This window comes from Solanum verrucosum, unplaced genomic scaffold (genome assembly GCF_900185275.1).
Source record: "Solanum verrucosum unplaced genomic scaffold, falcon-dt-bn FXZP01000307.1, whole genome shotgun sequence".
Lineage (NCBI taxonomy): Eukaryota > Viridiplantae > Streptophyta > Magnoliopsida > Solanales > Solanaceae > Solanum > Solanum verrucosum.
In genome coordinates, this window is record NW_026020264.1 from 1,317,395 (window position 1) to 1,342,625 (window position 25,231).

Below are 25,231 nucleotides of genomic sequence, written 5' to 3' on the forward strand. Positions count from 1 at the left end.
TGTAGTTTTTTTTTCTTTTTTAGAAAATAATAATCATTTATATATTTCATTCGGTAATTGCACTTTCTTTCACACTAATTATTGATTAAACATAACTATTTGTTTTGGTATCAACATTTTTGTCTATGCAAAATATTTGTCAATCCAAAAGCATGTTAAATTGAAGGTTAATGTTGATAGGAAGATAAAAAATAAAATTAGAGGAATATAAGGTGCAATGCTAGTATTGACAATATGTCCAGATTAAAAGATTTTAAGTCCTTGATTTCTTTTCTTTTTTAGTTGTACCTATTCACTTGGTTAATAAAATATTCTACTTATCACAAAAAAAAAAAAAAACCATAGAAGGTTAATGTATATATCATTGTCTTCCATATCTTTTTGAAAGATATTGTATCAATTAACTATCTATTAAGGTTTGAACCCCCAAAAAAATTGCCTTGTTACTTTCATTCCCATTGAAATTTGAAGAGTTAATGATTAAAATACACTTAATTATGGATTTCAAATTTTTTTTATTTCATCTTTGATTTATCGGACATGTGAATTTTTCTACTTAAACTATCATCAACTATTTATCAAAACACACTTTATGTCCTTCACTATCAATTGTTTAAACCATAATTTCCAACTCACTTCAGAATTATTAGGCCACGACTCTTGGGTGACATACATCTTTATCACATATTTAATCGCTATAAATCCAACCAAGAAAAAAAAAAAGAAAAGTTCAATGAATATATAGAACCAAAAATAATGTCTAATAAGTAGAATCAAACAAATTACGACTTGGCATACATCGTAAAACATAGTTGAAACGGCAGATTAATTAACATCAAACACAATATTGGATTTCCACAAAGAAACATTTTATTTTTCTCTTAAGAGAAAAAAAAAAATCTCAAACTTACTCAAATATCTAAAACTTGAATTTCTTGAGTAGACACGCAATCTAAATGTGCACCACATTTACAAGCCAAACAACAATAAAACCAACAACTCTTCCCAACTCCATTTTTACAAACATAACACATCACATCAACTTCAACCTCCTTCCCTACAAACAAGTTACTACTATTATAACACAACGTAAGAGGATGTTGATGATCTTCCCTCTCTTCAATCTCAGGCAACGAAGCACACTCCACATGAAGATCAAACTTACATTTATCACAATGAAAAGTAAATGAGTGCCCCCAATTCCCACATGCATCGCACGTGAATTCCCCGTCGTTGTACGGAGGAAAAAATCGGAGACTTAATGTGTGTTTCGGGTGAGACTTGTGTTTAATTTGCCTAGGCAAATCGAAACAAGAGTCGTGGAGGATGAAATTGCAGTTTATTTTTGTGCACATGTAGGCGGGTCCGCTAGAGAGATCGTGGTCGCAGCCGGAGCAAATGACTTGATCTTCTTCATCGAGGATATCGGAGATTTTTATTAATGGGTGGCGATGGCTGAAATGGTTGAATTCTTCCGTTGGAGGAATTTCCATCGTGTGATCTGATTGTAATTTGTAAAGTCAAACGTTCATGTTGTGTATTTAATATACGGGAGAATTGCATTTTTCGTTCCTTAGTTATCAACATGTTGGCAAGTTTGGTCCTTGTGATACTAAGAATAAATATGTGGAACCTTTAATTAATGTATTTGTGTGCTTTTAGTCCATCCACTAACATATTTTTGTTAAAAAATTTTAAATGGAAAATAAATTAATGTAGCACCTTTCATGGTTTTTTTTCTCCACCTAGACTAACCGAGATCTGTGTTGCGTAAAAGCTTCAATAGGATTTTTTTTTTATGCTAAGAAAGAGCTTGAACCTGATCGTACTTTTAATTTAGAGTAGAAGAATCTTATTCATTCCATCATAACTCTTGTTAATGTCTTTTATGTTACTATAAGAAAGTAATGCTAGTACTTTCATCTATTATTTTGAGGTTGGAGCTTTGAAAATTTGTTAGCGGAGAGTTCATACAATTCTATTAATTGAAGGTTAAATATGTTCAGCAAGATATTATAGGGGTTAAACTAAAAAAAATTCTAACGATTAAGGGACCAAAAATAATATATTTTCAATTAAATTCTTGTTTTCCTCCTTCCCTTTTCACAAAGAACTGGCATAGTTAAGACCCAACTCCTAGTGCACTTCTATGAAAGTGACAATTTTGTTTGACCAAGTCAAGCTTATTTATGTCTAGTGGAAAGGTTCTTAAAGTTTGAGACAATTAAACTTTAATTATTCTTAAAATTATTAACTTGTACTCGAAAATAAGTATTTAAATTAAGTTTGTATTCCTCATATTAGAAACGGCAAGCTTGGTTTTAAAGGGGAAGTTGAAAAGTATTTTGAATTTGACTATTTCTTTTTAGTTTGATATTTATTAATTTTTGTACCAAGATAATTCCAGGTTCAAGAGATTAACAAAGTTAGATCCAAAAGATAATTTATTTTTTGGATTTTGCAAAGATAATGAAATATAAGAGAAACATTGTTTTGGGTATAATACTAATTAATTAAAGAGGTTTAGAACATTGCTTGAAAATGATCAAGATAATAATGGTGAATATGACCGTAAGAAGAGCAATCACAACTTAAATAATTGATACAGTTGAGGCCAAATCATTACGATACCTATTATCTACTTTGATCTAATCTTTATGTTGGTGTGAATATTATGTGAATATTGATATGCTCAATAATGCAGACAAGAAGTACAAAGAGTACTGGGCCTGCACATACAGATCCAAATATCTTATCGGTTATTTGGTCTTTTGGGCCTCAGTTGGTTAACGATCTCAGCCAACAGTGGGCTGAAGTATTATAAACTAACCTACTTCTACAAGTTAACTACAAATAGGACAATACATATAACGTTAAGATTAGTTACATATTAGGAGTCTTTTCCTTGCTATTCGTAAACTGTTAGGAGTCTTTCTTTTGCTGTATATATACAAGGCATTGTACAATTGAAAACATCGATCAAATATATAAGAAAAGTTCCGCATATATCTTTTGTTTTCTTACATGGTATCAGAGCAGGTTTGAATACCTCTCGATCATTCTTTTTACTGTGTTATTTTGTTTTCACAATGAGCACTGATTCACAGGCTAGTAGTCAGTCACTCCAGCTCTTCCTTCCAGTACCGCTGGACTTTTTCCTTCTACTAATCCCACTAGATCTGCCATGACTAATGTAGTGGATCAAACACATCTGTTTTATCTCCATCCATCAAACTATCCAGGTATGACTCTCGTTTCTTCTGTCTTTGATGGCAAGGCTTATGGACCATGGAGAAGAGCAATAGTGATAGCACTTTCGGCAAAGAATAAGTTGGGATTCATTGATGGATCCTTGTTAGTTCCCAACACTGATCCTTTGTTTCAAAAAACATGGGCCAGATGCAATGATATGGTCCTTTCATGGCTCCTGAATTCTCTTTCCAAGGAAATAGCTGAGAGTATGTTATATTCTCATACTGCAAAAGATCTTTGGAAAGACTTGGAAGACAGATTTGGTGTGACCAATGGAGCAAAACTGTTTCAGCTACAGAAAGAATTAAGTGCAGTTAGTCAAGATAATTCTAGTGTATCAACTTATTTCACAAAAATGAAGAGTTTGTGGGATGAGTTAGATGAACTAAACACTTACTCTTCTTGTATTTGTGAGTGTGCATGTGGTGCTAAAATAAAGAATACCAAAGCTCATCAGGACGAAAGATTGTTACAGTTTTTGATGGGTTTAAATGACACTTTTGTTGGGGTCAGAAGTAGTGTTCTGTTGTCGGCTCCTTTGTCTAACATTGGGCAGGCCTACTCTCTTGTTATCCAAGATGAAAAACAAAGGGAAATACATGCTACACCTGTTTATCCAGGTGATTCAGGATCTTTCATAGTTGCTAATTCAGGAGAAAGGAAGTACCCCAACCTCAAGGAACAAAAAGGAGGTAACTCAGGATATGATGGAAAGAAGAGCAATGTGATTTGTGACTACTGTAAGAAGCCAGGTCACAGTGTGGATAAGTGCTACAAGATCCATGGTTTTCCTGTTGATTTTAAATTCACAGAACCTAGAAAATTTCAAGGCACATCGCAGGGAAGTACAACTTTCAACTCAAGTGTTTACAATCAAAGTGAAGGATTTACTCAAAGAGACACCAATGCTCCAGAAGTCCAAGCTCTCAGTCAGGAGAACATAACACAAATATTGCAAATGCTTCAGCAGATGAAATCAAATCAAAATGCAGGAGGATCTGAAGGAGCGGCAAATCTTAGTCTTTCTGGTATGCCCAAGTTGTTCAATTCTTATGCCTGCTTTATTGAAATTGATAGTAATTCTTGGATATTAGATACTGGAGCAACTGAGCATATGACCTATAATAGGGAATTTCTTTCAAATGTTAAAGCTCTTCCTAAACCTGTCATGGTAAACTTGCCTAATTCCTATAGAGTCAAGGTTACTCATGCAGGAACAGTTACATTAATGTCTAATATGATTCTGCACAACGTTTTATATATACCTTCTTTCAGATTTAATCTGATATCTGTGCATAAGTTTTGTGCTCAGGCATTCATTTTTTTTACTCCATATTCTTGTTTTTTATTTCAGGGCCCTTCTCTGAAGAGCCCTCTGGAGATTGGTAAGGAGCAAGGGGTACTCTATATCCTTAACATAAGACAATCAACAATAGTTCCTTCAAGCCAATTCAAGCCAGTTCAAGTTTTCAATTCGAGCAAGAAGTCTAGTTCTAGTTTAGCTACAAATTCTAGTTTAAATTCTAAGAAATCTGTTTCAAATGCAATTTTTAACTCATGTTTCAGTTCTTCATCTTCAAATGTAACAGAAAAACTATGGCATATTAGATTAGGACATATGCCTTTGAGCAATATGAAATATTTATGTTATCTCTTTTCCAGTATCTTCTAAAAATTTGACTCCTTGTGTTGTTTGTCCCATGGCGAGACAATCCAAACTCCTTTTCCCGTCTAGCACAATATCTAGTAAATCAATTTTTGAGTCAATTCATGTGGATACATGGGGACCTTATAAACATGCTATTCAGGGACATCCGATAAAATTGGTATCAGAGCTTCAGGTTCACCGGTCTCACTTGTACAGAGCTAACGTCTAGTAGAGTCTTGCGGATCGGTGCGGAGACGTCCGTAACTTATCTTCGAGAGGCTACAGGATGTCCTTAGAAAGATTTCCTCTTTTGTTTCACTTTCGTGCAGCATGTGTCTTATTGGTTCCTTAAGATCTCACTTGTTTCACTCTTTCGCAGGATGGCTCGCTCGTGAGGTGGCGCGGCCGGGGGTGATGCACCCAGGCCTGCAGACAGAGCCCCAGCTTGGGGTAGACGCCGACCCCGAGATCGAGAGAGGGCCGCAGCATCAGTCCAGGAGAGAGAGGAGGATCTAGAGCCAGTAGCAGACCCTTCAGCACTTCGTATACCAGATCAGTCGGTGGGGCCAGGGCCATCCCAGCCGCCACCCGGACTAGTTTTGACTCCAGATCTCCAGGCCGCTATTGCTCAGCTCTTAGGTGTGCTTGGGGGATGCAGCAGCCACCTGCCCCAGCTACACCAGCACTAGTACCGCAGGATCAGCCTTCAGTGAGGACACCTCAGGTCCAGGTACCACCTGAGGGAGTACAGCCCTTGGCAGCGGATAGACCTATGCCGCTTGAGGACCAGAAGATGCTTGGTGTGTTTCTCAGGTTGACACCACCGAGGTTTTCTGGGGCTGTGGGTGAGGATGCCCACGAGTTTCTTACTACTTGCCATGAGAGGCTTCGCACTTTAGGCCTTGTGGAGTCTAGAGGGGCCGACTTCATTGCTTACCAGCTAGATGGGCCAGCCAGGCAGTGGTGGCGCACATTCATTCAGACCAGGCCAGTTGGATCTCCACCGGTATCATGGGATGAGTTTTCTGAGGCCTTCTTGGCCAAGTTTATCCCTCGTAGCGTCAGAGACCGCCTCAGGGATCAGTTCTGCAGGTTGGAGCAGGGCTCCATGTCGGTGGCAGAGTACGAGACTAGGTTTCACGAGCTCTCCCGTCATGCTGAGATGATATTACCTACAGAGGAGGAGAGAGTTAGGTGCTTTGTTCGTGGGTTGAGATTGCAGCTTCGGCTTGAGACCCAGTCCTTAGTTTCTGCGGGTCGATCTTTTTTAGACGTAGTTGACCATGCTAGTACTATGGAGCATCTTCGTCGCGAGGCCCAAGGGGGCAGCGAGAAGAGGGCTAGGCATGAGGGCAGCTACAGTGACTCACGCCCCAGGTCTAGAGATTATCATGACAGGGCCGGACGACGGTTTCGACAGGGTCAGTCTAGCAGACCTACACAGGCCTCTCTTCAGGCATCAGATGGTGGTCGGAGTGAGGCTAGTTCGAGTCAGGGCCGCGAGGTGTTTCAGTCGGGTTCTTCAGGCCATGGTAGTCGTTCTTCTGGGAGTCGCCCTCGACAGGGTTGCTATGAGTGTGGTGAGATGGGTCATTGGGCCAGGGACTGCCCTCAGCATAGTCGGATTGCTCCCGCTCCTCATGCAGCTCCCCTAGCTTTACCAGCACCTCCAGTTAGAGGCCGTGGTCAGGGTCAGGACCGTAGAGGTGGTCAGCAGGGTATACGGGGTGGTCCCCGAGGAGGCAGGTCAGGTGGTAGGTCTGATGGTCAGGGCAGAGGCAGACATAGCCACTTCTATGCAGCTCCAGCGAGGGCGGAGGCTGAGGCGTCAGACGATGTGATCACAGGTACTATTCTTTTATGCCAGCAGCCCACCTTGGCTTTATTTGATCCAGGCTCTACTTTTTCGTACGTTTCTGTTTACTATGCCTCTCGATTGAGTATGATGTCTGAGCCTCTGGTAGCGCCGTTGCGTGTGTCGACCCCCGTGGGTGAGTCTTTAGTAGTGGATCAGGTATTTCGATCTTGCTTAGTTACTATCCAGGGGCGTGACACCCGGGCTGACCTTATATTGCTTGACATGGTTGATTTCGATGTGATTCTGGGCATGGATTGGTTATCCCCTTATCGCGCTATTTTAGACTGCTTTTCTAAGACCGTTACCTTAGCCATTCCCGGTATTCCTCCGGTGGTGTGGCAGGGATCTCGTGGTAGCACACCAGTTGGGGTTATCTCTTTTATTCGTGCTAGGAGGCTAGTGGCTAGCGGATGCTTATCATATTTGGCCTATGTACGTGATGTGAGTAGGGAGGTTCCTCCGGTTGAGTCAGTTCCTGTTGTTCGTGACTTCATAGATGTGTTTCCTACTAATCTACCTGGCCTACCCCCAGAGCGTGATATTGATTTCCCGATTGAGCTTGAGCCAGGTACTCGACCTATTTCTATTCCGCCATATCGGATGGCTCCTGCAGAGCTCAAGGAGCTCAGTGTTCAGCTTCAGGATCTCTTGGGTAAGGGATTTATCATACCTAGTGTATCACCTTGGGGCGCTCCCGTTCTTTTTGTTAAGAAGAAGGACGGTACTATGCGCATGTGCATTGACTATAGACAGTTGAATAAGGTGACAGTGAAGAATCGATATCCTCTGCCTAGGATCGATGACCTATTTGACCAGCTACAGGGAGCTTCAGTGTTCTCTAAGATTGATTTGAGGTCCGGTTACCACCAGTTGAGGATTAGGGCAGCGGACATCCCTAAGACTGCATTTAGGACCCGTTATGGCCATTATGAGTTCTTGGTGATGTCATTTGGGTTGACTAATGCCCCTGCCGCCTTTATGGACTTGATGACGCGTGTGTTCAGGCCTTATCTTGATTCATTCGTGATAGTCTTCATTAATGATATTTTGATATACTCGCGGAGTAGGGGTGATCATGAGCAGCATTTGAGAGTTGTGCTCCAGACTTTGAGAGATCAGCGGCTTTATGCCAAGTTCTCAAAGTGCCAGTTTTGGTTAGACTCTGTGGCGTTCTTGGGGCATGTTGTATCTAAGGAGGGCATTATGGTAGATCCGGCGAAGATTGAGGCTATTCGTGATTGGGCTAGGCCCACCTCAGTTACTGAGATTCGGAGCTTCGTCGGACTAGCAGGCTACTACAGACGATTTGTGGAGAGTTTCTCTACCTTGGCAGCACCTTTGACTCGGTTGACTCGTGTTGATGTTCCCTTTGTTTGGTCAGAGGAGTGTGAGGCGAGCTTTTTGAGGCTCAAGGAGTTATTGACCACCGCTCCTATATTGACTCTTCCAGTTGAGGGCGAGGGCTTCACGGTATATTGTGACGCATCCGACGTTAGTTTGGGTTGTGTATTGATGCAGCAGGGCCGGGTTATTGCTTATGCGTCGAGGCAGCTTAAGATTCATGAGCGCAACTACCCCACCCATGACTTAGAGTTGGCGGCCGTAGTTTTCGCACTTAAGATTTGGAGGCACTACTTGTATGGAGTTCGATGTGAGATCTATACCGATCACAGGAGTCTTCAGTACATCATGAGCCAGAGGGACCTTAATTCGAGGCAGCGTCGTTGGATTGAGCTCCTGAAGGACTATGACCTCTCTATTCTCTATCATCCGGGCAAGGCGAATGTGGTAGCGGACGCCTTGAGCCGAAAGGCGGTGAGTATGGGTAGTCTAGCCTTCTTATCTGTTGAGGAGCGACCCTTGGCTATGGACATTCAGTTCTTAGCCAATAGCATGGTTCGGTTGGATATCTCAGATTCTAGACGTGTCTTGGCCCATATGGGAGTTCAGTCTTCCTTGCTTGATAGGATCCGTGGTTGTCAGTTTGAGGATGAGGCCTTGGTGGCCCTTAGAGATCGAGTGTTAGCGGGTGATGGTGGTCAGGCTTCCTTAGATCCTGATGGAGTGTTAAGATTCGCCGGCCGCATCTGTGTTCCGAGAGTTGGGGATTTGATACAGTTGATACTTTCTGAGGGCCATGAGTCTAGATACTTTATCCATCTGGGCACAGCGAAGATGTATCGTGATCTGAGGTAGCATTACTGGTGGAGTGGCATGAGGAGAGATATTGCTGACTTTGTTTCCCGTTGCTTGTGCTGCCAGCAGGTAAAGGCCGAGCATTTGAGGCCTGGTGGTGTGTTTCAGAGATTACCCATTCCGGAGTGGAAGTGGGAGCGTATCACTATGGACTTCATTGTGGGGTTGCCTCGGACTCCTAGAGGTGTTGACAGCATTTGGGTCATCGTTGATCGATTGACCAAGTCAGCACATTTCCTTTATGTTCAGTGTTCATTTAGCGCCGAGAGGTTGGCTCGTATCTACATTCGGGAGGTGGTTCGACTTCATGGGGTGCCAGTTTCTATTATATCAGATAGGGGCTCTCAGTTCACGTCCAGCTTTTGGAGGACCTTTCAGGATGAGTTGGGCACTCGGGTTGACCTTAGCACAGCTTTCCACCCGCAGACGGATGGCCAGTCGGAGCGTACTATTCAGGTCCTTGAGGATATGTTGCGGGCCTGTGTTATGGATTTTGGAGGTCAGTGGGACCAGTTCTTACCTTTGGCGGAGTTTGCGTACAACAACAGCTACCACTCTAGTATTCAGATGGCCCCATTCGAGGCATTATATGGTAGGCGTTGTCGCTCTCCAGTTGGTTGGTTTGAGTCTACAGAGCCTAGGCCGCGTGGTACAGATTTGCTTCAGGAGGCCCTGGATCAGGTGAGGGTGATTCAGGATAGGCTCAGGACGGCTCAGAGTAGGCACCAGAGTTATGCGGATCGGAGGCGCCGGCCTTTGAGATTCTCTGTTGGTGATCGGGTATTCCTCCGTGTGTCGCCCATGAAGGGCGTGATGAGGTTTGGGAGGCGGGGCAAGCTTAGCCCCAGGTACATTGGGCCTTTTGAGATACTCCGGACAGTTGGGGAGGTTGCTTATGAGTTGGCCTTACCTCCAGTATTTTCAGCCATCCACCCGGTTTTCCATGTCTCGATGTTGCGGCGGTATGTTCCTGATGAGTCTCATGTGCTCCAGTATGATGCAGTCGAGTTGGATGATCGTTTGACATTTGTAGAGGAGCCAGTTGCCATTCTAGCCCGAGATGTGAGGAGATTGCGCTCGAGAGCCATTCCTGTTGTTAAGGTCCGTTGGAGGCATCGTCCAGTCGAGGAGGCTACCTGGGAGATCGAGCAGGAGATGCGAGAGCAGTTTCCCAGCTTGTTTGAGCCTTCAGGTACTTCTTGACCCTTACTTTCGTGGACGAAAGTCCTTTTTAGTAGTGGATATTGTAATGACCCTCTTGGTCATTTTTGTGTCTTGCCTTCTGTGTGTCGTTTAGAGCTTTCCTATAGCGACCCCAAGTCATTTACGACTTGCTGGGACTGACAGTTCGGTCACCTGGTCGTTTGTTTGGTCTTGGTGTGAGTTTTTGTGTTTTGGAGCTTTTGAACCTTGAACGATCATTTTTGATCAAAAGTTCAAGAAGATGACATCGGAATCCAATTCTGACGATTTCATCAGCTCCGGAAGGGTCATTTTAGGCTAGTAGCACGGTCGACATGACTCCCGAGGTTTTCAGTGTGAGTCGGTGTGATTAGGCGTTGTAGCCTTTGAATTTTGGCTTAAGTTTGACTTTGGTCAACATTTTGAGTAAACGCGCTCGGATGAGAATTCCGTCAGTGCGGTTAGCTCCGGAATGTTGAGTTTGGTCTAGATTGACCCTTCTTTTGTGTCCCGAGGTTTTCGATATCTTTCCGAGCCCTTTTGTGGGTTTTGACTTAAAATGGCCTTTGGAAGTGGGACCCACTTTTTATCGAAATTTCCAAATCATGGCTTTAAGTATTTTCTCACAATAGTTGATGATTTTAGCAGAGGTACTTGGACCTACTTGCTAAGTTCTAAATCTAATGCCTTCACCATTTTGAAATCCTTCCTTACCATGGTAGAACGACAATTTGACAAGCAAGTAAAGCAAATCAGGTTAGACAATGCTTTTGAATTGGGAAGTGGGAAAACACATTCAGAATTTTTCCAATCCTTAGGTATTATCCATGAAACAACTTGTGTGTCCACCCCACAACAAAATGGAATTGTTGAGCGAAAACATAAACACCTATTGGAAACTTCCAGGGCTCTATTGTATCAGTCTCACCTTCTTATTCACTATTGGGGAGACTGTCTTTTGACAGCAACGTATTTAATTAATAGATTTCCCTCCAAAGTCATAAATCTCAAAACACCATATGAGATACTTTTCAACACCAAACCACAATATTTTCATCTTAAAAGTTTTGGTTGTTTGTGTTTTGCTTCTACCCTTTCAAATAAAAGAAGTAAGTTTGATCCAAGGGCGGTTCCTTGTGTGTTTTTGGGGTATCCACACGGTAAAAAGGGCTACAAAGTTCTCAGTCTTAAATCTCTACAGTGTTTAGTGTCACGGGATATTGTCTTTCATGGGTCAGTTTTTCCTTTTTCCTCTATGAAGTCTTATATTCCTACCGATTTCTTATTTCCTACTGCTAACCATCACACGCTGGCAGATCTTTTTTTTGATGTCTTCTTATTACCTGCGGATGATCTTGTCTCTTCAAATTATCCCATCATACAATCTACACCTTCTCCAACTATAGCTCATGATTCTTCGCCTCAACCAGAGCCTACTTCACATATTCCCTCTATTAGCTCTTCACAACCTACTATGGTTGATGTCATAAGGCAATCCAATAGACCACATAGGACACCTTCCTACCTACAGGATTACATCTGCAATGCTCTGCAGTTGACTGATGTCCACAATTCTTGTTTTCTTCCATCCGTCACACCTGAGTCTTTTCCCTTTAGTGGTCTGTCCTCTACCAACCAAAATATGCTTAACTCTTTATCTAATATTCAAGAACCTATTAGTTTTTCACAGGTTGTTCATCATCCTGGGTGGCAGGCAGCTATGGAATCGAAAATTCAGGCTCTAGAATCAAACAAAACATGGGATGTAGTAGAACTACCCCCCGATCGGAAAGTTCTACCGTGTAAGTGGGTTTACAAGGTTAAGCAGCACTCTGATGGCAGTATTGAGAGACTGAAAGCTCGATTGGTAATACGAGGTGATATACAAAGAAAGGGAATCGACTTTAATGAGACCTTCTCTCCGGTGGTGAAAATGACTACCATCAGATGCATTTTCGCTACAGCAGTAAAGAAGGGTTGGGGCCTCTATCAATTGGACGTGAATAATGTTTTTTTACATGGAGACTTAGATGAGGAAGTCTACATGAAATTTCCAGCAGGCATCACTCATCTTTCGCCTAAACACGTATGTAAGTTGAATAGGTCGCTCTATGGACTTCGTCAAGCATTGAGACAGTGGTATGCTAAACTCACATCTGCCTTAAACTTTAAAGGATTCATGCATTCACTAAATGATTATTCTCTTTTTGTAAAGAAATCGGACTCTTCCATTTCGATTGTGGCTATATACGTTCATGATATCGTTTTAACAGGGAATAATCAGGCAGAACTACATGTTTTGAAGATCTTTCTTGATCAAGAATTCAAAATAAAAGATTTGGGAAACTTACATTTTTTTCTTGGAATGGAAGTACTTCGTGAATCACATGGTTTGATACTCTGCCAGAGAAAATTCACCCTCGACTTGCTCAAGGAGTTTGATATTCTAGACCTATCTCATGTGTCTTCTCCTTTAGACCCAACTGTCAAACTAGTTGCTCAAGAATGCGATCAAATTGATGATCCTACTTTGTATCGACAACTTTTGGGCAAGCTAAACTACCTCACACATACTAGATCAGATCTCTCATTTACCGTACAACACTTGAGTCAGTACATGCAGGACCCCAGGAAACCTCATCTCAATGTTGCTCTTAGAGTCCTTCGCTACCTTTTGAAAGACCCTGGACTTAGCCTTTTCCTGTCACCTTCTTCTTCATTTGAACTACGAGCCTTCTGCGATTCTGATCGGGGAACATGCCCTGATACTCGCCGATCTGTCAGCGGTTTCTACATTTCACTAGGGACTTCTCTTATTTCTTGGAAATCAAAGAAGCAGACATCCATTTATCTTAGCTCCGCTGAGGCAGAGTATAGGTCCATGAGACGGGTAGTTGTCGAACTCACTTGGCTTGTTCGCCCCTTTGACGATATCTACATCCCTATTTCATTCCCCATTCCACTACAATCTGATAGCCAGGCGGCAATTCATATAGTAAAAAATCCTGTCTTCCACGAACGTACAAAACATGTTGAAATTGATTGTCATTTTGTTCGCCAACAGTTCCTCGCAAGACTCATTTCACTTTCTCACATTCGATCTTCATCCCAACCAGCTGATTTGTTCACTAAATCATTGCATGGACCTCTGCATCACACCTTATTGGGCAAGTTGGGTGTATTCTCATCTCCTCCAACTTGAGGAAGGGTGTTGGTGTGAATATTATGTGAATATTGATCTGCTCAATAACGCAGACAAGAAGTACAAAGAGTACTGGGCCTGCACATACAGATCCAAATATCTTATCGGTTATTTGGTCTTTTGGGCCTCAGTTGGTTAACGATCTCAGCCAACAGTGGGTTGAAGTATTATAAACTAACCTACTTCTACAAGTTAACTACAAATAGGACAATACATATAACGTTAGGATTAGTTACATGTTAGGAGTCTTTTCCTTGTTATTCGTAAACTGTTAGGAGTCTTTCTTTTGCTGTATATATACAAGGCATTGTACAATTGAAAACATTGATCAAATATATAAGAAAAGTTCCGCATATATCTTTTGTTTTCTTACACTTTATGAATATTCGATAATTGTCATGATGTAATTGATATATAGTTAAGATTATATTATTAAGATATTAATCGCTTTAATCCGGTCATTATCACATTTGGTGTCTTAGTTTCTAATTAATCTGAAATGCACATTTATAACTGAATTTCAAACTCGCATTTATATGACATCTAACTTTTTTTCCATGGGCCATGGCTATCCTATGTGAAAGTTGCCTACGAAGGAAATAATTTACTAAAATATATTTTTGTAGAAAATATTTTCTTGAAAAATAAATTAATATGACGCATACAAACTAAATTATAGTGTTAACTATTAACTAGTAAAACATTATGGAGACAAAATGGGATATGAAAAGTGTAGGTTCAGGAGTGGTCGGGGGCGGGATGGTCAAGGGGTGGGGGTTGGAGGGATTGGATGGGTGGGACGAGATTGTAAACTTGAAATGTTGTTAATTATCCGACTTGTTTTCCCTACTTCCATTAAGAAAGTCATTTTCCTCATTTGTATAGAACTTATATTCCTAGAGAAAATATTTTTCAAAAGTTGAAACAGTCATCCCCAATAAATTATATATTTTGAAAATCTCAAAAGTATATATACAACATGAGACTCTATCATCCCGAGCAAATTAAATATTTTGAAAGTCTCAAAAGTATATAAAACTAAGACTTTTGGATTACCAAAATGGTTGATAATCTTGAACATGAAGCAAGAAATTTATTTGGAATTCATTCTTAACATCCTTAAATCCATTTTCCAATTTATTTTAGGGTTTTTTTTGTGACTTTTGTAATCATTATTCATTCATTTACTTGTGTAAAAGATTTCAAATATCTTTAAATAAGTTAATACTTCATATTAATTGAATTTTGAAAGACAGTATCGTAATTATATTTTCATTTATTCGTGAATGAAACTAAAATATTTTCAAAATAGGTTCATTCTAAGACTTAATTGAATCCCAAAAATAGTATTATCATTATTTTTTTAATTTACTTGTCGTGAAGACTTTAACTATCTTCAAACATGTTTGATAATAATTTCCTAACAATACTATTATCAAAATATTCTATCTATTTTTTTCTAAGTCCTCCCACCAAATGACCAAATTACCCTTAACCATGCTCTAATTTTTTATGCAAGGTCAACAATGTGAACACTCAAGCATATTATATGTAGTTGACAAGTTGTCGCGTGTATCATTGTGAAGACAAGCACTATATATTGACATTCATTTTGGATCCTTTCGAAGACTTTTTTTTCGAAGTAAGTAAATTACCAAAAATGTTTCTTCACGTCTAGATTAATAAGACTCACCTAATTATATCATACATGGATCTCGTTAAGGCAAGCTTATTAACATGTCCATGACAAGGAAACATCTCGAAAACAAGAACTAGTTTATATAGTTATCTACGCAACCGCTTAAACTAATAATCAAATGAACTTCTAATTGGTCGATGCATGTTTTTTCACTACCATCAATTAAGTACCCCAAAGTTCTCATATTGTAGATAGCGAGACATACTTGTTTGACAATAATTAGATCATTATCTTCTAACTAGCTTGCATCTTTCGAGTGTGGATTTATTTTGAATTCTATCAATGCGAGATATTTTGTATATCAGACTTTTTTTTTTCCTTATCTTTTAAATAACACGCACCTTAAATAGGACTACTCTTTTTGCAAGTCTTGAAAGGTCTATATCCCATGCCGAATTTGTGGAATTTGAAATATTACAATGACATTGATTACACAAAAACCTTTGAGGATACAGCTTTCAATGTCCCAAGATGAAAATACTCTTTACATCTTGTTCATTTCAACTCATTGCTTTATTTTATCAAATTTCCCAATTATTTTATATACCAAGGTGTTCATATATATATATATATATATATATATATATATCACTCTTAAGCTTTGGTAAAGGTTGATGTGCAGTTGCTCGAGATTAGCTAATTAATTGAACTCTTCATGTTTCATGGAAATTGAATAGACATCCTAAATTATTTTATTTAAAAAAAAAATACTTTATCAATAATTATATTCCGTCAACCCTATTTTTAATTTCTAAAAGTCTACAAAGCACGTTCCTTCATGAATTCACCTAGTGAGTAGTTTGACTTTTTTTTTTTGCTCCTCAACCGCGTTAAATCACTAAAATGGACTTTGACTTTATTACCATACCACCAAACAAGTTCTATTTAGAATTTCATATTTCCCTATTTCGTAGTGAGCTAACCGTAAACACATCATTGAGTCTTAGGATTTATTAAAAACAAATTAAGTTATATATACTGACATACAGTTTACCAAAATTAGTCCATTTAAATATTGAAGTGCACCAAACTAGAAAAGAGTTCTAGAGATGGGGAAGAAGTTAGAACCTCAACAATCCAATAACACAATAACTCATTTTAGTCATCCTCACACTTTAGAGCTAATTACTCATCAAAATTTTGCTCCATCACAGCTATGTTCAGGCTGCAAAATTCAAGCTAATGGATCAGTTTACACTTGTAAATCTTGCAATTTTTTCCTCCATATTGAATGTTCCCAAATGCCACAGCAAATCAATCATCCATTTGATAAAGAACATAGTTTGACTCTCCTCCCAAAGTCGATTTACCCGGAAGGGAATTTTCGGTGTGATGCGTGTGGGGAAACAGGGGATGGATTTTCTTACCACTGCAACAGTTGTGGTATTGATCTTCATATACTATGTGCAGTTCTTCCGCAATATGTCACTGATTGGTCTCATCGTCACCAACTTGAAATTCAATTTTCATCTCCTTACCCTAGTAAATCATTCCGTTGTGATATTTGCAAGAATATTGGAACCAAACAATGGCTCTATAGATGCCATACTTGTGGTTTTGATGCTCATTTGAATTGTACAAAGTTGCAAAGTCATTTTCATCAGAACCCAACAACAAGTAGTAATTCTAGATCTGCTCCTGATCAGCAATATCAACATCATTGTGCAGGTAAATTTTTATCCGTACCAGGTGTTTTTATCAACTTATATTACTCTCAGAGGCGTATTCATGATTTCGTAAGAATGGGTACATTATTACAAAAAGATGCATCTAAGATATAAATTTGATTCGTTTAACCTTTACGTTCTTAATGCGTAAATTTATGTCTACAGGGGTAGATCATATGAATCAGGAGATTAAAAACGAAATATCGTCCCTGCGAAAGCAAAGAGACGATGAGGATAAATTGATGGCAGAAATGATCATGGGCGGCGTTAATCATGAGAATCAACGACTAAACGAACTGCTAGGCCGTACAAGTCCAGGGATTAACAACGGAACTACTGCTGCACCGCAATTTGGGGGAAGTCAGAACAACGAAATGTCGTTCCCTGAAATTCTGCGAAAGCAAAGAGAAGATCAGGACAAAATGATGGCAGAAATGATCTCGGGTGCTAATTATCGGCAGAATCAACAACTAAGCTATCTCATAGCTGCTAGTTCTCTGAATAACCAAGCAATAAACCAGCAATTCAACCAAACACTTGTGAGTTATGGTGGCTCTGCTGGTGCTGGTGCTGGTGCTGGTGCAGGACAAGGACAAATCCCAAATTTATACCAAAATACAATCGGTGCTGGTCTATTTAATACTGGAGCTGGTTTTGCTGGTTTGGGTTTAAATGCATTGTTTGGAAATCTTAAATTCTGAAAATTACTTATTTCAGAATAAAAAAGAATCTTATTTATTTCGCTTTGTGCATCTACAATGTAATTCTATTATAAAGTTGTTGTGAGTTTTTAATTTTATTGTTGATTTTCAATAATGGAAGATGTATTATACTCGTATAAAAATGCAGGATTGTGTGGTCAAGTACTTCTCCTCGCACCTTTTACCAGCTCTCCTCCCTTAGCTTAGCTCACCATCACGCCGGGTAGCTTGCATCGGGCTCCAAATCTCGTGCCCAGAGTCAAACCATAAGCATGTGACATTACTTAAGTACCGATCAAAAATACATATTTCTGCGATTAAGTGCTAAGAATTCTTGAGTCACAGTCTTTCTTGCTCTAGTTCTTGTATTTTACCATTGAGATTTCTTATTCTTTGCTTTAGTTTAATATTCAGCTCATTTACTTTTTTATATTTGAGTTAATCGGAAAAATGTTGGGTATATAGTAAGAATTAATGGGAAATGAAGGGAAGATGAAAAGAGGAATTTGAAAGGTTTTCTTATGCTTTATAGTAAGAAAAAAATCATTTCTCCCTTGTTGGTGGTGGAAAGAAAAGTTCAAGTGTTTAAATAGATAAACACTTTTACTAGTTGTTAAAAAGATTGGAAAGAAGGACCCCCCTTTGGCTTTGACTTTAGAAAATGATTGAGAGATTTTTTTTGGCAAAGTTTGTTTTAATTATTTATTTAATTAATTAAATTAAATTAAATGGCCAAAATGTTTTAATTATTTAAACTATTAGCCGAAACGACCTAACCCGACTCGGATCCGTGCGACCCTGTGTTTAAAACATCTTTCCCGTTTTATTTGAATTTTCCACCGTTGGAAATGACTGTTCTGAAAGGTTTACACTTTCAGGAACAACCATGACCGTTCTAAAGGGTTGCAAACTTTCATGAATGATCGTGTGGTTCCTCGGACTTTTCACTTACAAAATTTCTGAATTTCTTCTTCTTCTGCACAAATTCATTATTCGTGTACTTTACTGCCATTAATGCCTCGTTGACACCATTGTTTTAGGTATCAATACACTGGTGAATGGAATCGTTCTATCCTGGGAAGATATATTCCAATTCAAACATCAGATACTAGAGGAAAATAATTTCCTTAAGGGGACATTGTACAGTCAGTGAGCTCGATTTTCTTTCCTTTCTGTTTCATACGATTGTTACAAATTTTGATATGTTTTACAGTCATTAGTTTCTGTTAATTAATATTTGTTCTTCACTACGTGATTTAAACTTTGGAATTTACTGTTTCTGCAAAGTTTTGTTATCAGTAGTATTATTGATTTAAAATACAGTTTGCATAACAAAAAAATGGTTTGGTCAAAATTAATTCTTTTTTACCTAAATTGATTTAGAGTTTGTTTGACATTGCTGCGAAAAACGACCTATTCTTAAAAGCACTTTTTAAAAATAACTTTTCAGAAAAATGCTTTTGAAAAAAAAAAAATTGCATTTGACTAATTCATTTAGAAAATGTTTTTCATAAGCAAATTGTGTGTGACTGATCTTTTTATAAAAAATGTTTTTGAGAGTCAAATTACGAAAAAGGACAACTATTAATGTACTTTTAATATTAAGATTATTTTATAGAGAGAAACTGTGTTAAATATATATTATAAAATTTTTATTAAACTTTTATTTTTATTAAATTAAAATGTACATATATAAATTTTCAATCAATACTATACTTTTTTTTTGGAGGGTTGAAATCTTTAATTGCTATTTTTTTTTCTCTTTTTCCTAACCTTACAAAAATATTGTTATTATCTTTTTACCAATTCTTTAAACTTATACGTAAAATAATATGTAAAATATAAAATAATAATATATAAACATGAAATAAAATATTAACTTTATTATATAAAAAAAATTCTTAAATTACATTTAACCAAACTTATGAGATATGTTAATTAATTAATAAGAGATGTATTGGTAAATATGTATATATGAAATATATTTTAGTCTTGAGAAAAATAATTTTTTGTTTTTGCTTTTATTAAGAAGCGGAAATTTTTAGCTTCTTTCCAACAATAGAAAAAATGCTTCTAATTCTATTTAAAGACACTTTTATTGATTTGCTAAACGCGTAATTTTCAATAAAAGTGTTTTATTTTCTCAAAATAAGTACTTATGGTCTCCCAACAATAATATCAAACACGCTCTTAGTCCATTGATTTATCTTATTATTTTTCACACAAAATATATTGTGTATCAAATCGATTCATCGGTTTCGTGTAAAAGTAACTTTTTTTAAAAAGAAAAATAAATTGAATCAGTTTTTACTTGATTTTAATAGCGAGCAAAAATCTATGAATTATTTCATGCGAAATAAAGCACAAAAATAAGAATAGAAAGATTGATAATAATGCATAAATTGAAACTGTTAAACGATTGAAATAACCCTCACGTGTTAAACAATTTCTTTTAGAAAGTAACAAAATAAATATTTTAAATTCTATACACTCTACAACATAATAACACTCACATTATAAAAAAAATACTCATATTATAATTCTTCTGTTGAATTTATGTATTATTAACTCCTGCATTACCATCATTGTATAATTTAATAGCCTATATCGCAATCTCCGCATTATAAATACCACCATAACATGTCTCTCAAGCAAATGACCATGTATTTCCTTTATCAAGTATCTACCCCCACCCCCTCCATTGGAAAAATAAAGGAAGAGAAATGAATGAAGGAAAAGAAGAAAATGAGATATAGTTCTCGATTTTGGCGTGTTTTTAACACTTATTTCATTTAAAATTGTTAACATGGATGAAGAAAAAACCTAGAAATAAAATATAATAACTTCAAATGTGAGAAACATATCATAAAGATCCCGTGATTATTAGGGCAATTACTTAGTTTCACAATTATTCGTGCTGATCGCATAATTCCAATTTGATCTCTTATTCTATCACAATTGTTTGACTTTCTCATTAATTTGACTCATCCAACACATTCTCTTGGTGAAAAAGAACACACAGTTAATTATTATATGAAAGGCATAAAACTCTAAATGACACAAATTAGAAAAAAAAAAATAATAATAAGGAACTAGTGTATATTTCAATCAGCCATCCAAAATTTGAAATATAATGACCAGTCTCAAAATTTTCTGCTTGCAAGCTTGACATTGTGGGTAGGATATGGTCTTATTCTTGTGTCACATAATGCGCTCAATTCAATCTATATATTCAGAATTGAATAAATAATAATATATTTTATGGATCAATTTAAATTACGTAACAATCTCAATTAGACAGGTAAACACGGGCTGCTATTGTTAGCCCAAATCAATACTTGAAGCCTTGGTCCACCCACTTTGTCTCCCCTTCATCCAATTAATCATTTAAGTATTATTATGTATTGTTTTTGCTACTATTATTGTTTTCCTTTTTGTTTATAGAATGAAAAATTAAAGCTCTTTAAATTGTGAGGTTGCCCAGTGCACGTGTGTCTTAAGGCGTAGAATGTTTTGTTAACAAAATTATAATCCTTTATTTTAATTAAGATAAAATATAAGTGTTAAAGTAAGTAATTTTGAAACGAGCAACTTAGGTTACAATTCATTTTTTTAATTCAAATTTCTTCCTACTGCTACACTTTAGGGCCTTAAGTAGGTAGACGGTAGTGTAATACTCTTTTCGTTTCTATTTACTTATCAAATATTTTTTAATTTAATGTCTCATTTACCTGTTATTTTTGACAAATCAAGGAAGGACAACTTTTTTCTTCTTATTATATCATATTTATTATCATTGAGCTAATACTCTTTCCGTTTCTATTTACTAGTCAAATATTTTTTAATTTAATTTCTCATTTACCTGTTATTTTTGACAAATCAAGGAAGGATAACTTTTTTCTTCTTATTATATCATATTTATTATTATTGAGTTAATATTTTTGAAAAATATATTCCTTCCGTTCACTTTTACTTGTTACTTATTCTTAAAATAAATTTTTATTTTTATTTGTCACTTTGATATAACAAGAAAAGACAATTATTATTTTTTCCATGTTTTATCCTTAACATTAAATACTATTCTCCATATTATTGTTAAAGATCCATTACTTTTACATAATTAATAGAGATGGTATGATAAAATATCTACATCAATAATTATTTTCTTAATGGATGTGTCAAGTCAAATAATGACAAATAAAAATGAACATGAATAAATATAATTAAGACTATATCAATTATAGGGGCAAATTTATTATTTCAATCATTATTTTTTACTAATATGTATGCTAAATAAAAAGAATAATAAACTTAAATAACGCGGTTCCAGCTCTTGTTATTTTAGGACAAATTTTTTGCGGTTAATTATTTCCACTAACCCAAAGGTGCGCGAAAGCCATGACCTTACCTTTTCTTCTTTGTGAGGCGCGGGCCGGCGCTTGCTCCATTTCTTTCTTTCTTCTTCCTCGGATACCCTGATGGTATAATGCCATTTCTTTTTCTTTCTTTACAGTCTTAAAGGTATCCCCTTCGTACCACAAGAACCACTGGATGGCAGATGTATCAAGAAAACCATGGATTTTCTTCATTCACATGCTTGAATTTCATCTTTCTTGCAGGTTTTTAATCAATTCTTGAATTGGGTTTTTCATTTATCTTGCCCTCTTTTTTTGGGGTCCCTTTAAGCCCTGTTTTATGATTTAGTACTTGACTTTTTTTGTGTTTTCTTTAGGCAAAATCTAGCCTAGTAAAGGAGTCTGCTTTGTTGTTCTGGATAAAGGGTATATTGGGAATTAAGTGGTATTAAACTGGATGTCTGATAATTTGATGGATGATATTGTGATGGATCTGGATTTGAACCAAGAACCTTTGGACCCATCTTCTGGTTCAGCTTTAGGATTAGGGTCTTTGTTGAGTGATTTAGAATCTGCTCATAGTAGGATAGAGGAGAGAATTAGGCAGCTTGAGGCTGTTACTGCTAGAGCTTTGCAGCGCCATAGGTGGCGTCAGGCTCGGAGTACTATTGATACTGGTAATATTTCGGTTGACCCTGTAGTCAATGTGGATAGTGAGATGCAAGGTCAGAATAGGGTGAGCAATTCGGATATGGTGGAAAGGACTGTTGAGAGGGGAAAAGGATGCAAAAGGGATAGTTCCCATTTGGTAGCAAAGGCATTAGAGATGGATTTAGTGGTTAATAAGGTAGATGATGATAGTGGGAGTTTTTTCGACTGTAATATATGCTTGGATATGGCGAAAGAACCTATCTTGACCTGTTGTGGACACTTATTTTGCTGGCCATGCTTTTATCAGTTACCTTATGTTGATTCAACTACAAAGGAATGTCCTGTCTGCAAGGGAGAGGTTGCAGATGCAAATGTTACTCCAATTTATGGTAATGGAGATGGTGAAAGCATAACAGAACTGGAGTCTGGTCTGAAAATACCACCACGGCCAAAGGCACGTCGAATAGAGAGTGTTAGACAGCAGCGTGCAACTCAGGGTTTATCTCACATACCGGTTGCAGAAGCACTAAGAAGAATTAGGACTAGTATTGGATTTGGGAACCACCCGCAGCAACAGGACAGCGGTGGAGTTAATTTGAGTTTTGGTAGCAACTCTCATGTGTTGCAAACTGCTGATACCTTAAGCAGTAGGAGACTACGTTCCCGTCTTTTTTCTAGGGTGCTGTCAGAAGGTGCTGCGTCCCTTTCATCAGAGTTAGATAATGCACAACGGATGTTTGAGGGCCTTGCAGCATCATTCAGTGATCGGCTTCTCCAAAGAAGTAATGTTGATGTTATACCAGCTGTTCATGGAGTAACAGGTGACGGTGATTCTTTCAGAAGAGATGCTGCTCTCATACAGTCAAGTTATCAAACTCTGGATGCAGTTGCAAGGACAGGTTCCACTGCATCTGTCCCATCATCTTCTCAAGCAAATGAAGTTTCTGTCGCTGCTGTTCAGTTGGAAAACCTTACAACTGATACTGGTGATCTGCCTGCCATACGATCTTCCTTGGCTTCCAGGAGAAGAAACATTTTGTCAAGGCTTTCTGATGTAGATCTCCGTGAATCTAGAAGAAGAAGATTGAATTGATGGCCTTTGAATGAATAAGGTATAGTTTCCCAGTTATTCTCTCTACCCAATTATCACCTTGCCAATGCTTGTCATTTTCATTCCATCGTGTTTTGTGCTAACTCTAACGCGGTTTGGGTAGAAACAATTCCCAAATATCAACAAAGCATCAGCATTGCCTTTGACTCCTGTTGGAAGTGTATTTCTACAACATGTTTAGCTTCTTCTAGTTTTGGAATTCACTAGCACAGTGAATTTGCTTGGTAGGAGGCTTCCTCAACAAATAATCAACTTTTACTTCATGTATTAGGTACTTTTGTTAAGAACCAGTATGAAGTATGAATTCTATCTGCTTGTTCTCTACACATTTGATAAACATTGTTGATTGTACAATGGAAATTCCCATTTGATAAATTGTAATTTTAGTTTTCTACTTTATTTAGAAGTAATCTTGTGCATTTTGGAATTTATTTAGTGTTCACATTGGGTCTAAATGAGGAAAAAATAAATATTGAACAGAATCTTTCAAGGTCATTCATAATAATATCTACTAAACTAAACCATGATTTCATAAAACTGATACAGTGCTTACAAATCCTCACATATCAACACGGTTGTTACAAATCCTTTTGACTAACCTCAAGTTGAAGTGAAAATATTTATATTGTCCTACTTATATAATCAATTATGGGACATCAAAAAGATTATATAAGGATATCTACTAGACTACTAGTTGGTCATTTCAGTGGGTAAAATTGGTAGCAACACATCCGACACAATTTTTGTCTAAAAAGTTGGCTACATTTATGTTAGTGTTTCACTCTTTCTTGAAATGTAGAATTGGAAGTGATATGTAGACCTGTTTGATTATCACAAATCAGTTTCATATATTCATCTCTATTACATTTCATCTCGTGCAGAAGCTCTTTAAACTATAACCTGCTAGAGCCACTTGATACTTTGCTTCTTCATTCATATTTTCTTCTGCTGATCATTTGATCATCACATCTTATTTCTTTCTTTTAAAAGATATTAGATCAATTCCAATTAAAATACATAGCATGAAGTTGATCATCTCTTAGAATGAGATTCATCCTGTTTGCTCCAAATAACCTATATGCATTTTTCCTGTCTTGATACAATATATTTTGTTCCTGAGATTCTTTGATATATCTAAAAATGTTAATCATCGCATTTCAAATGACTCTCAGTCTCACAGACAGTTAGAAGAGTGGGGGAGCTACTGTAATAGAAAAAGAGATATCAAGTTGTGTAATTATAGGACAAATGAATTCGTAAACAAGTACTCATTACTGACCGGAGTGTTTTAGAGGCTCCCTTTCTCAATGAATATGATTCGAGTCTATAGATTATTTGTATGTTTACAATCCACCGTACTAGTATTTTCCAGTATATCCAATGCCTAGTCCTTTTGCGAAGTGACCATATCATAGTTAGATTGTGCTTACCTTAATACCTAAGAAGTACTAAAGTGTTTTCAGGTCTTTAGTTTGAATATGTATGGTAAGATGCTCTTTAGGTGAGGAATGTATTCATGATTATCTCTTATTAGGTTGATAGCATCAATATAGAAATCTAAGACAATAGGTTATCGAAAAAATAAAATCTTAAAGACAATATGTTAGCATGAGAAGAATGCTTGTAAACCATGGGATGATCTGCTTCCCCTCGAGCATGTCAAATTGTTGGGCAATGAAACAAAAATGACAAAATCATATCCTTAGAGA

The 25,231-nt window shown here is 37.4% G+C and overlaps 3 protein-coding genes across 3 annotated transcripts; all 3 read left to right on the plus strand.

Moving 5' to 3' along the window:
• Window positions 1-3,184: 3,184 nt before the first annotated feature.
• LOC125833566 (uncharacterized) lies at window positions 3,185-13,338 on the plus strand. Its single transcript, XM_049512724.1, is given in 11 exon segments — window positions 3,185-4,453; window positions 4,607-4,637; window positions 5,280-5,366; window positions 5,560-6,089; window positions 6,178-6,630; window positions 6,672-7,326; window positions 7,528-7,827; window positions 8,092-8,369; window positions 8,442-8,822; window positions 9,024-10,146; window positions 11,453-13,338. Coding segments are annotated over 11 exon segments (6,993 nt in total).
• Window positions 13,339-16,040: 2,702 nt separating this feature from the next.
• On the plus strand, window positions 16,041-17,513 carry LOC125833682 (uncharacterized). Its single transcript, XM_049512850.1, has 2 exons — window positions 16,041-16,705; window positions 16,870-17,513. Exons 1-2 carry the CDS (start codon window positions 16,087-16,089, stop codon window positions 17,403-17,405), a joined length of 1,155 nt encoding a protein of 384 aa, XP_049368807.1. The 5' UTR covers window positions 16,041-16,086; the 3' UTR covers window positions 17,406-17,513.
• A 4,320-nt stretch (window positions 17,514-21,833) lies between these two features.
• On the plus strand, window positions 21,834-23,916 carry LOC125833585 (uncharacterized). Its single transcript, XM_049512739.1, has 2 exons — window positions 21,834-22,024; window positions 22,138-23,916. The coding sequence occupies exon 2, from the start codon at window positions 22,218-22,220 to the stop codon at window positions 23,502-23,504; it is 1,287 nt and encodes a 428-aa protein (XP_049368696.1). The 5' UTR covers window positions 21,834-22,024; window positions 22,138-22,217; the 3' UTR covers window positions 23,505-23,916.
• The last annotated feature ends 1,315 nt before the right edge of the window (window positions 23,917-25,231 follow it).

Coding starts and splice junctions, on each gene's coding strand:
- LOC125833682 (XM_049512850.1), top strand. CDS start 16,087: ATGGGGAAGAAGTTAGAACCTCAACAATCCAATAACACAATAACTCAT. Junction 16,706..16,869: donor ATATCAACATCATTGTGCAG/GTAAATTTTTAT, acceptor TTATGTCTACAG/GGGTAGATCATATGAATCAG.
- LOC125833585 (XM_049512739.1), top strand. CDS start 22,218: ATGTCTGATAATTTGATGGATGATATTGTGATGGATCTGGATTTGAAC.